General features: G+C 47.1%; 1 protein-coding gene across 1 annotated transcript in view; it reads right to left on the bottom strand.

The window, feature by feature from the left end:
- Positions 1-12,591, bottom strand: part of XPO4 (exportin 4) — a 249,811-nt gene that overhangs the window by 16,429 nt on the left and 220,791 nt on the right. Inside the window, exon 20 of the mRNA XM_082245244.1 lies at positions 6,538-6,668. Within this exon, the coding sequence (XP_082101370.1) occupies positions 6,538-6,668 (131 nt within the window). The remainder of the gene's footprint in view (positions 1-6,537; positions 6,669-12,591) is intronic.

Genomic DNA, 12,591 nt, shown 5'->3' on the forward strand with positions numbered 1-12,591 from the left:
CTGGAGAATAAAATGGAGGTCATTGCTAGGACAGGAAACACATTCAAATCAAATAAAAGGCGGTCCCCTGGTCCTCACCTTCAGTATTCTCGAGAACCGTAGGACATCCTGTAAAATATATATATATATATATATATATATATATATACATACATACATACATACATACATAATGCAAGATAACGCTGGGTGGGAATCCGGCTGTCCTGGAAGACTATTAGAAAAGGAGTTACCGGTAAGGGCTCTTTCACACGGTCCGCCTCCGTAGGCGGATCTGTGCTGCTCAGCGGGGATCGATCCGCCGATCCCCGCTGAGCCGGCGGATGACAGCTCCGTCTCTGCTTGCAGTGCGGAGAGGGAGGTGTCACAGCTCCCCTGCTCTCTATGGGGGATCGGATGAGAGCGGACCGTCTGTCCGCTCTCATCCGATCCGATCCCTGAACGGATGGAAAAATAGGGTTTCCATCCGTCCAGATTTCACGGACAGGATCGGATACGGATGGCAGCGGGTGTCAGCGGAGGTGTCTCTGCTGACATCCGCTGTCCCATAGAGCTGCATGGAGGATCCGATCAGATCCGCCAAAAAAACTGACAGGCGGATCTGATCGGATCGCCCGTGTGAAAGAGCCCTAAGTCTAACTCAGCTTTTCTCAAGTTGTCTTCCAGGACAGCCCATGAGACGATGAGCAAGAAACTTACCAGTCTAGGGAGGGACTACTGCCTGGAGCACCTTTCGACCAAATGCCTGTTCCTGAGAAGAGAGGAGGTCCAGGCGATAATGTCTAACAAAGGTGGAAAAGTTAGACCAGGTAGCTGCCTTACAGATCTGCTCTGGTGAGGCACCGGCTCTTTCGGCCCAAGACGTGGACAAGGCCCTTGTTGAATGTGCGTTGATACATGGTGGAACCACATTCTTTGCTATATAGGCTTCTGTAATAGTCTGTTTTATCCACCTAGCTATGGTGGCTTTTGAAGCTTTTTCACCCCTATGTGTACCAGAGAAAAGCACAAATAGGGTATCACATTTCCTAAAGGTTTTAGTCACCTCCAGGTAGGTCAGAAGAGCTCTTCTGACATCCAAAAAACTAAAATTCTTCTCTTTTTCATTATTTGGAGAACTACAAAAAGTAGGTAGTACAATATCCTGTGCTCTATGGAAGGAAGTAGCTACCTTAGGTAAAAACCCTGGATCGGTTTTTAACACTATTCTGTCTTCAAAAATCATAAGAAAGGGCTCCCTAATTGAGAGGGCCTGCAGTTCACTAACTCTGACGTCACTGCAACTAAAAATGAAGTTTTCAGAGTGAGTAGTCTTTCTGTTAAGTCCTTCAAGGGTTCGAAAGGGACTGTTACTAAAGCTTGAAGGACCAGAGATGGGTTCCAAGTTTGACATGTTCTAACCACTGGAGGCTTAGCCCGGGCAATTGCCTTGAAGAACCTAGCTACAACGGGATTTTCCCAAAGGGAATACTGAAGAAAAATGCTAATGGCAGCAGCCTGCACTTTCAAAGTACTAAGGGAGAGGCCCTTATCGACACCATCTTGGAAAAATTCCAAAATAGATGGTACATCTGGAGAAGGCCTGTGATTTTCAGTCATCCAAGAGTGAAACTTTTTCCATACCTTGGAATATATAGCTCTTGTGACAGGTTTCTGACAGTTGATCAAGGTCCTAATTACCCTGTTTGAGAATCCTTGGGCACTTAGTATCTGTTCTTCAGATACCAAGCTGTTAGGTTCAAGGATCTGATGTTTGGATGGGTCACTGGACCCTGAATCAACAGGTCCTGTCTCCAGGGCAGGACTATTGGAAGTTTGGAGCTTAGGGCCTGTAGACGTGAAAACCATGTTTTTTTTGGGGCAAAAAGGAGCTATTAGAATCAGATCTGTGTCCTCCTGGAGGAATTTCCGGAGGACCACCGAGATTAACCTGACTGGAAGGAGGGCATAGCAGAGATTGAAAGACCAAGGGTGTGCAAAGGCACCGACCCCCAGGGACTGATCCCATTGGTTCAGGGAAAAATACAGTTTTGTTTTGCTGTTCATTTGAGCTGCAAAAAGGTCCACTTCTGGAAGGCCCCACTCGGCTGCAATTTTTGCAAATTTTGGGTTGAGGGACCAATTGTCCTGACACACCTGGTGGCGGCTGAGTTGGTCTGCTAATACATTCTGAGTCCCCTTTAGATGAATAGCTGAAATGGAGGCAAGATTGAGCTTGGCCGAAGAGAATATTTTCTGGGCTATACCCTGTAACCCCCGACTTCGCGTACCTCCCTGTTTGTTGAGGTACGCCACCATTGCTATGTTGTCGGATCGAATCTACAGATGACTTCCCTTTATGTCTTTCTGAAAGACCTCTAAGGCTTTCTGTACTGCCATGAGTTCCTTCTGATTCGACAAGATCTGTGCTTCCAGTGGGGACCATTCTCCCTGAGCTAGTTGGCTCTGGAGATGTGCCCCCCATCCGGAAGAGCTTGCATCTGTGGTAATTCTTAGTGATACTTGAATGACCCAATTCAACCCTTTTGTAAGGTGAAGAGGTGATCTCCACCACCATAGGGCTGTTTTTACCCTGGTGGGAATTTTCAACAGGGAATTTTCATTTATGTCCAAGGAATCTGGGAATCCGTCCTAGTTCCTTAACAGGAACCTTTGAAGGGGACGCTGTTGGTACCGTGCCCAAGGGACAGCTGGAAAACAGGAGGTCATGAGACCTATGACTCTTGTTATATCCCTTAGAGAGACCCACTGGTTGGTTTGTAAAGAAGCTACCATTTGACACATCTTTAAAACCTTGAGTTGTGGGAGAAAAATCTTTGATCTCCCTTTCTGGGAGGGTGTTAGGCAAGATTTCTGTTTGTTGATCGTCCATCCTAGTGACCCCAGGAACTCCTGAACTATTTGGAGGTCTGTCTTCAGTTTGTGATCTGAATCCGCCACTACCAGGAGATCGTCCAGGTAGGGGATGATCATGATGGACTTTAGTCTCAATGGAGCTAGAGCTTCCCCCAGAACCTTGGTAAAGATACGAGGGGCTGAGGATAACCCGAAGGGCAGCGTCCGGAATTGATAATGTCTGACCTCTGGTCCTAGCTTCACTGCTAGTCTTAGGAACTTCCGGTTAGCCATATGAATAGGGATGTGAAAGTAAGCATCCTTTAAGTCCAGAGTTGCCATGAAACATTTTGGATACAACAAGTTTGCTATGGAGTGTATCGATTCCATACGAAAATATTTGAATTTTATCGAGAGATTTAATTTGCGTAGATTTAAAATCAATCGATAACTCCCCAAGGGTTTTCTTATCACAAAAATGTGGGAGTAAAACCCTCTGCCCTGTTCCTCTTTTGGAACAGGTATCAATACCCTCTGATCTAATGCCTTGTAGCAGAGAGAGGGAGGATATACCCTCTGGGACTGCCCCTAGGGTGGAGCCAGAACGTTTTTTCTTTCTGCCTAGTCCTACTCCTGCGGAGACAACATAACCCAGTTCTTGTGAATCAAGAAGACTACGTCTGTCAATGAGCGACAGAGAAATATGTAATTTTACAGCTCCTTGCTTCTCTAAATGGGCAGAGTCATAGTCAGTGACATTGTAAAAAAAAAAAAATAAAATGATAAAAATAATACAATTAAAATACCAAAAAATAAAAACTACTGACACCAGTGGGTGAACTTTCAGGATCGCAAAGGTCACACTTGCAACCGGGCCCTGGCATTCCACCACCGTGGGGAGGCCCCAAGATGGCAGGAAGGGGGCCCACTGTAAAACTTGTGAAAGGGACCCGCTGTGGGACCGCAATAAAGGCCCCCGCAAGCAGAGTAAAGGGCCCCAGGATCAGTGGGAAGAGCCCGGGGCTTGAAGGGAAGGGCCCCGGCCAGGGGTCCGGGGGGGCCCTTCATGGTTTCTTGCACCGGGGCCCTGAAGGTTCTAGTTACGCCTCTGGCTAAACATGCTGGTTAGCTCATCCCTAACTGAAGTCAACATCCTTTGAGTAGATACAGTAGGGTCATCTTTAACTAGATTATCTATACATATGCGGCACACTGTTTTGCTGCAAGTGGAACTTAGCTTGGTTCCACAAACTGCACATTTCTTTTTTGGGTGGGCTGCGCCTAGACCTTGTCCTGAGCCTTGGTCTTTAACAAGAAAAATACATATTAGTTATGACTCCCAAAACAATCCCCCCCACACATTTGTGTACAGGGTAAAGAAACTGTGCCCCCTTTTACCGACCCTATTATCTAGAAGGTGAAGGAAAAGGAAAAAGACCACCAACAGGTATATGCAGAAAGGGAAACCCCCTATCGCTTACCTGGGAGGTACCGGTGCCAGAGCCTGCTTCTACTGACTGAGCGGATGCTGACTTGGAATCCATCGTGCTCTGTTTGGTGGTCCAAAGCGTGTGCTGGGTTCACCTCACACCGGTCGCCCAGACGTCTCCTGTTCGCGCCTTGGAAACTGGAACTACTGTTTCCGGCGCCCACGGATGTGCGTCAACTGGCCGGAAAGGACGTGTGCCACCTCCCGAGGTCAGGGTGGAAGACGCAGAAGTTCCGCCCCCTACGTTCGTGGCGCCAAATTCAAACTTGCAGGCCGTTTCCCTGCATGAATTTGGCGTCGTCACGGGTACACAGCGTGTGCTGCTCCAAGGACGCCGCCAGGAACAGAAGAGGGCTCCCCCTGCGATCCACTGACCACATCCACGGTCCTGCCCGTGTGGACCACGAGAACAGGAGACAGTGGTCAGCCCCTATTGCGACACTTAAGGGGTACCGCACTTGGGCAGAAGATGCATCTTTAATCCAAGTCTTCAAGGACAGTCCAGGAGACCAGGAGCCCCAGTTCCAGGAACATGTTACCCCCTGTCTGGAGGAAACACTAATACTGAAGGTGAGGACCAGGGGACCACCTTTTGATTTGAATGCGTTTCCTGTCCTGGTAGGAGGAGCCCTAGGTCTCATGGGCTGTCCTAGAAGACGACTTAAAGCGGAGTTCCACCCAAAAGTGGAACTTCCGCTTTAAATAGTCCTAACCCCCTGACATGCCACATTTGGCATGTCATTTTTCTTTTTTGACAGGTACCCGCTCCCACTTCCGCTCGGAGCGCCGCGGCGCCCTGAGCGGAAGTTCTCCTCTCTCCCTCCCTGCAATCTTCTGGGACATGTCAGAGGTCCCAGAAGATTGCCGGCCAATCACAATGCGTAGCGCAACTCGCGCATGCGCAGTGCGTACCCGGCTGTGAAGCCGCAAACTGTCACAGCCGGGTGCCCACATCAGTGATGCCGGCGCCGCGGAGCAGAGAGGTAGAAGACGGAGCATCGCTGGACCGTGGGACAGGCGAGTGTGCGGTTAGGCTGGAACTCAGCTTTAAGTCATTTTTCTCAACTGGCTAGATCACCAGGTAAAAATAAAGAAGAAAATAAAAAGAAAACAAATGCAGCACCTCATCTAATAACTGGGAAGCTGCAATTGAATACATTTTTGTTTTTGGGTTTAATACAACTTTAAAGACTTCCCCTGTCCTTAACGGCTGAGAAAGAAATACTTGTTGATCATGGCAGAAATATAGTACCTGAATTTCAGTAATGAGCTTACAATGCTTACCTGAAAGGTTATCAGCCTTGCCCGAGTTCTCCCTGCAAACTACAGAACACCTCTCAAGTGTTATTGAGATAAGGAGAGGGGAAGTTGTTCTTTAGTACTAACACACTTTCTGTTCGAGGAGACAATGCCTCTAAATGTCTATGAAGCTTTACCCCCTCCTGCCTGTTTGACAAATTAATGATTAGCCAGGAAAAATGGTCTGTAGAAGGTCTGCTATGACGACTGGCAAGCCATTTAAACCTTTTGTGACCAGAACTTATTAAAGAAGCTAAGGCAAATTTCAGCAGCAGCAGCCATTGGTTAACCCAACACTTTATCGTTTTTATACTGGTGTGTGCATTTAATTAAAATACTCAACAGAAGTGAACTGCCTTTATCAGGCTGCAGTACCACCCGCAAGCTTATTCTATGAACGAAGCCTCTAACCTGCATGTGATCATTTCCATGCTGAAAACATTTCAGGAACCACTCTGATTGAATACAGATTTCCAGTCTAGTCTGCCAGCTAGCAGCCACACACAGCTGTTAGCTTTCATGGAAAGGGTGTAAATTAACCTACCCTCTGCGGGTTGTATTATGTAGTGGAATGTTAATCTGCAGGCAGGAAGGTGTTAATTGCTGATAGTGCGCCTTAGTTCCCAGCAATATAGCTTACTCTGGTTAGAACATTAAAGTTTGTGTAGGACATTCACGCCAAAAGTTCAACAGGCAATATCAGTAAGGAAGAGAATCTCCCTTTCCCTTCATTTTTACATGTTTCAATTACAACACAGGAACATCGTTTTCTACACCAACATTAATGATGAAGCTACATTCTTCTGCTCTAGAAAAAAAATTACATGGCCAATCATGTAAAAGCCAAATATCTAAACGTGCATTTCATCAAAAAGAGCCACTACAATTGGTTGTGGTTCAAATGGAAAGGATACGAAGTCATCCCTAGCTCTAGAGAATACATTAGGCTCTTGAATAAGTCTTCTGGAAGTTGTGGAATCTTCTCAGGAAAAATCTCACATATAAAGGTAATCAGCTTGTAGTACTGATTGCAAAGTGATGGGAACTATAAAGAAGAAGAAAAAAATAATAGTTACAACCATCTATGCAATGACAAATAAAAAGTAAGGAGTAAAGATGCACAGAAATTTAGGCAGCCGGAAATTGTGTTTTCGGCATTTTGCCGATAGGGGAAAAAGATGCTAATGGCGTCGAAAACGCATGTTATTTTGCTGCGATTTTACTGTGCTTATAGTGTGTTTTTTTATAGGTCATGTGACTCAAAAACTGCATCAAATACATAACACGTGCGTTATGGATGTGTTCTTGCTGCGTTTTCAATGCATTTCTATGGGGAGGTGCGGTTTAACTGACCAAAAATGCAGTATTTTAACGTCACAAAGGAAGGGCAACGGACCAGTGTGAAGACCTATATAGAATTTAAAGGGATGCATTTTCTTGAGCTTTTGCTAAAAAGGTGCCGATAATGGCTGACAAATCAAATTCATATTAATTTAAAATTAATATTAATTAAAAAGTTGAATATTATACAATTTCATAACAAATATGTATTTTTTTTTAAACTGCAATTTTTCAGTTTTCGGCACCGAAAAGGTTTTTTTTTTTTACTCACCATAAAATCCATTTGAGTTCATCGACGGACACAGCGCTCTTTAAATCATAACTACTGGTTATATTGCCTCCTCCAGGAATAGGACTAGGCAGAACAAAAAACACTTGGCTATGCCCATGGGCCGTCCTCAGCTGGTATTTAACCCCCCTTATCTGCTCTAGGTATTCAGTTTAGTAGCAAGCGGTATTAGGAGGGGGTAGGTGCTGTGTCCGTCGAACGCAGAGAAATGGATTTGACAGTAAGTAAAAAAAATGGATTTTTGTAAAATCTTACCGTAAAATCCTTTTCTCTTAGCTCATCGACAGACGTAGTCCTCGGTGATACACCACCTTCGGGTTATGTTACCTCCGCAGGAGCAGGACTAGACAGGAAATTAAAAAGCTCTGGCCACACCCTAGGGGCAGTCCCAGAGGGTATATCCTCTCTCTCTCTGCCTCAGCAAATCAGTTATGTGAAAAAGCAGTGCTTAGAGAATTTAACCCAACCCAACTCCAAAACAGAGGGGCGGGGACTACGTCTGTCGATGAGCTAAGAGAAAAGGATTTTACGGTAAGATTTTACAAAAATCCATTTTTCTCTAGCGCTCATCGACAGACGTAGTCCTCGGTGATACACCACCTTCGGGACGTCCCAGAGCAGTATCACAACTGAGGGGTGGGAAAATGGAAATCAAATCCCAATCTAGAAGGCCCAACCGGTGCCAACTAGAAGTTTACAATGCTCATCCTTAATGATGAGACTCAACAAAAAAATTTTTCAAACAGAAAAAAACCCTCGAGGTAGACCACCGGTCTCCTCAAATTGCGGCCTGCAAAACCTTGCGGCCAAATGAGGCATCCGCCGATGCCGTCACATCAATTTTATAGAATTTAGTAAAGGTATGTACCGACGACCAAGTGGCCGCCTTACATACCTGGACCACTGACGCCTGATGGCGAAAGGCCCAGGAAGTACTGAGCGCTCGAGTGGAGTGCGCCCTAACAGGGAACGGAGGACTCTGACCCTTAATAGAATAAGCCTGTACCACCGTTTGTCTAATCCATTTGGCAATGGTCGCGGCAGATGCAGGCAAACCCTTTCTGGGGCCATCCGTGATCACAAAAAGTGAATCCGTCTTACGGAATGATTCCGTAGCTTTCAGGTATACCCTGATTGCCCGAACCACATCCAAGGAATGCAACGCATGTTCCCGATGATGCTTGGGCTGAGGACACAAGGAAGGTAGTACAATATCTTCATTCAGATGAAAATCTGAAACCACCTTAGGAAGAAAAGATGGCTTAGGATGAAGTACTACCTTATCCCTATGAATCACTAGGTATGGGGACTGGCATGATAATGCAGCCAGTTCTGACACCCTGCGAGCAGAAGTAATAGCCACCAAGAAGACCACCTTCTGGGATAAAGTAAGCAAGGGAATCTCCCTGATGTTTTCAAAGGGAGGTTTCTGTAGAACCGACAAAACCAAATTAAGATCCCAGGGCGGTAAGGGCGCGCGGACTGGAGGAGCCAGGTGCCGCACCCCCTGGATGAAATTCCGCACCAAGGATTTGGTAGCTAAAGGTTTCTGAAAGAAGATTGCTAATGCTGAAACTTGACCCTTGATGGTGCTCAAGGCTAGCTTCTGCTCAACCCCTTGTTGCAAAAAGGCCAATATTCGAGACACCGAATAGGTACGTGGAGGAAATCCTAAAGATTCGCACCACGCAATATAAGTCTTCCATGTGTGATAATAGACTTTGCTGGAAGTCGCTTTCCTTGCTTTAATAAGGGTAGGAATGACAGAAGTAGACAAACCTCTGTCCTTCAGTACTTGGGTCTCAATGGCCAGGCCATTAAAACCAGCGACTGTAAAGCACGAAGGTAAATAGGTCCTTGAGACTACAGACACTCCCTGAGACGAAGTTCCCACGGAACGTCTGCGACTAACCTGTCCAAGTCGGCCAGGCCGGCTTGAAGAGGCCAGCCTAGAATTTCTAGGACCACTGGCGCTGATTGGATCTGAACCAGGCGTCCCTAGAGGTATCTGGCCCCGACCATCCGAGAAAGTCTGGTCGTTTTCTGTTCCCACACATTTATCAGATACCTGATAGTTATCAGGCAAGGTGATCTTTTCTGGTTGAACCTCAGGGACCGAAGTCACCCGACTAGAGGCTACTTGGCCTATCTGGTCAATCAGATCCGATTCCTGTGAGGTATCGGGACTAATCTTGGGAAAAGGTAAAGGAAAAGATCTATACAGGGAACGGTAACTACCGCTTCCTGTACTTAAATGTTGGAAGGGAAGAATCGCACCGGTAGTAGTGGTTGATGCTCGATCTAATGTCCTGAATACCGGTGAAAACGTCCCCCCACCCTGAAATTGGGTGGGGGCGCACCTTCAGGCTGTGTACTCCTTTACTTCGGGTTTGGCTGGGTTGGTCCTCTGCTTGTCCGACCAGCCCTTCTTGAACCCTCCTGGAGGAGTCTTGCCTTTCCCGGAAGTACCAGCCGGGCGTCCTTTATGGGCGGTAAAGAAAGGTCCTCGCTTGTTGCGAGGTTCCTTAGCTTTTGCAGCCTGTGGCAAAAAAGTACTCTTGCCCCCGGTGGCATCCTTAATGATTTCATCTAGGTTGGCTCCAAATAGACGATTCCCCTGGAAAGGGAGATTGGTCAAAGTCTTTTTGGAACCTAGGTCAGCTGACCAGCATTTTAACCACAGCACACGTCTGAGGATCACTGCTAACTTAGATGCATGCCCTAACAAGGGAGTAGTGTCCAAGGCTGCGTCACAGATAAACCGTAGCCCTTGTATGATCTGTTCTATCAAATCAGATGTCTCCTGGGGAATATCTTTTCCCCTAAGATCTTGGCGTACCATTTTCGCCCATTCTGTAAGTGTCTGGGAAACTAGACCAATAACAATTACTGGTCTAAATGCTGACCCTATCAGAGAAAAGATAGTGCGGGACTCCGCTTCTATCTTTCGATCCACCGGATCCTTAAAGGACGAAGTGTCCTCCACTGGAATAACCGTGGCTTTATTCAGCCTGGAAATAGGCGGATCCACGACTGGTGGTACCGTCCATTTCTTAATGATGGATTCCTCAAACGGATAGCGTCTAGCAATACGCTTGGAAATAGTAAAGGTACGTTTAGAATGTTCCCATTCTCCTTTAATCTGATTTCCAAAACATTTAGGTACAGGAAAAGCCTTCGCCGTCTTGATGGGCTTATTAGTCCCAAAAGGCCTCTCTGTTTCAGTTGCCTCTGCCGGTAAAGCCTCAAGTTTTAAGGTTTCTTGCACTGCCACAACTAGTGCGTCCACCAATGCTTCTTCCTGAATTATAGCAGGAGAAGAAGCGTCCTCCTCACTGTCTGAGGGGGCTTTACCTGGGATAGCAGCCCTTGCAGAGGAACCTGCAACTGCAGTGACCATCTCTGAATCAGAGTCAGAGGTGTCAGATAGTATAGGGGTAGGCGGGGGTCGCTTCCTTGACCCCCGTCCCTGACAGGCCGCCTCCACCCGAGCCACCATAGACTCCAAAATTGCTGTAAATGACTCTATACTCTGTACACCGGCGGGTCCCGAGGCCCCCTCGAGGGAAACAGGTGGGGGAATCTGTGTGGCAGGGTCCATAATAACTCCAGTTACTTCCTGGATGATATAATTCAAAGTAAAGAAAAAACTTTTTTTTTTTTTTTTTTTGACCCTCAGCGCCACAAAAAACCCCTTAGTGTTACCTGCTAGGGATCCCTATCGATCGAGAGAGAGATAGACCCCCAGGCTCACCACTTGATGTTCAGAGTTGAACTGCAACAGCTTACAGCGCTGTCTTAGACAAACAGGAAGTCTTTTGGCTGGCTGCCCAGGAAGAAAGGAGGCGGCTCCGCCCCTCTGTACGCCTTCCGGCGCCTCCCCCAAGCTCCACGAGGTGTAGAATCACCTAAAACATGGCCGCCCCCATGCTGGAGACACGAGGCTACGCCAAAATGGCGGCTCGTGCGATCCAGCAAAAAAAATGGCGGCGGCCTGTGCTGACTAGCGGTGTGCTGCAGGCACACAACACTCTCTCTGCATGGGGATATGGCGTGTTTGGCGGTACCGGCCCTGGCGGACCGCATGGCCGTTCGGGAGGCCTGCTATTAGCTGGAGATCTGACTTGGAAGGCAGTCTACATGTCCATGGCTTCTGACTGGTAGGTAGCTTATACTTAACCCATAAGATTCCCAGAATGCCACAGATTACATCTTTAAAACATGTATACAATAGATTGTTAGCTCCCAAACCAAGCCTCCTGGCTTTTGCACACATAAAATCACACTCAAAGTAGGAGGATTTGTGACATGTTATAGGATAGAAAGAAACTCTTTCTTACCATACAGAGAGGGGCCCGCGTTCACCACAAAACCCGTCAGGGAAAACAGGGGGAACATACTACTCACCATACCGGAACCAGGCGGGCACCAACTCCTGACAGTACCCCTCTCCACCGGGGCGGGAGGGCTGTCGACCGATACAGACGCCGTGACTCATGGTCTTTGGCGTTTCAGCGAGACGTTTAACTCGCGGGTTCAGTCCTTTAATGGGACTTTGTCGCGGCCGACTCAGCGTGGAGCTATGGCCTGCACGCGCTCGTAGGCTGAACTGGGGTGACCACCGGATCTCAACATCCAGCCCGTCGCCCAGTTCAGCTTTCTTGCTTGAAGATCTCACAGGAACACTGGAGAAAAAAAGCTGTCCAAAAATCCTTTTAGAAAAAAATTTCTTGCCAGGACCTAAGATCCCAGCAAGGTATCTAGGTCCTTACTCCTAACTAGACAGAAAATAACTGATTTGCTGAGGCAGAGAGAGAGAGGATATACCCTCTGGGACTGCCCCTAGGGTGTGGCCAGAGCTTTTTAATTTCCTGTCTAGTCCTGCTCCTGCGGAGGTAACATAACCCGAAGGTGGTGTATCACCGAGGACTACGTCTGTCGATGAGCGCTAGAGAAAATCCCATTTTCACTTTTGTTTATCGACGCACATAGCGCTCCTTAAATCATAACTACTGGGATGTCCATAAGGAAAATGAGAGGTGGGGAAAATTAACCAAGGTTAAACACAAGAGCCCTAACCAGGTCACAGGAGCTCAACCAGGACACAGGAGCCTTAACCGGGTCACAGGAGCCCCATCTGAAAAATAAAAATTTAAAGAAAAACACCCCTCAAGAGGAAACAGCCCCTCTTAAACAGCAGCCTGCAAAACTTTGCGGCCAAAGAAAGCATCCGCAGATGTCAAGGTGTCTACTTTGTAGAATTTGGTGAAAGTATGCATCGACGACCAAGTGGCCGCCTTGCAACTGAGATATTGACGCTTGATAATGGAAGGCCCAG

This window comes from Pelophylax lessonae (assembly GCF_965119305.1).
Source record: "Pelophylax lessonae genome assembly, chromosome: 2".
Taxonomy (NCBI): domain Eukaryota; kingdom Metazoa; phylum Chordata; class Amphibia; order Anura; family Ranidae; genus Pelophylax; species Pelophylax lessonae.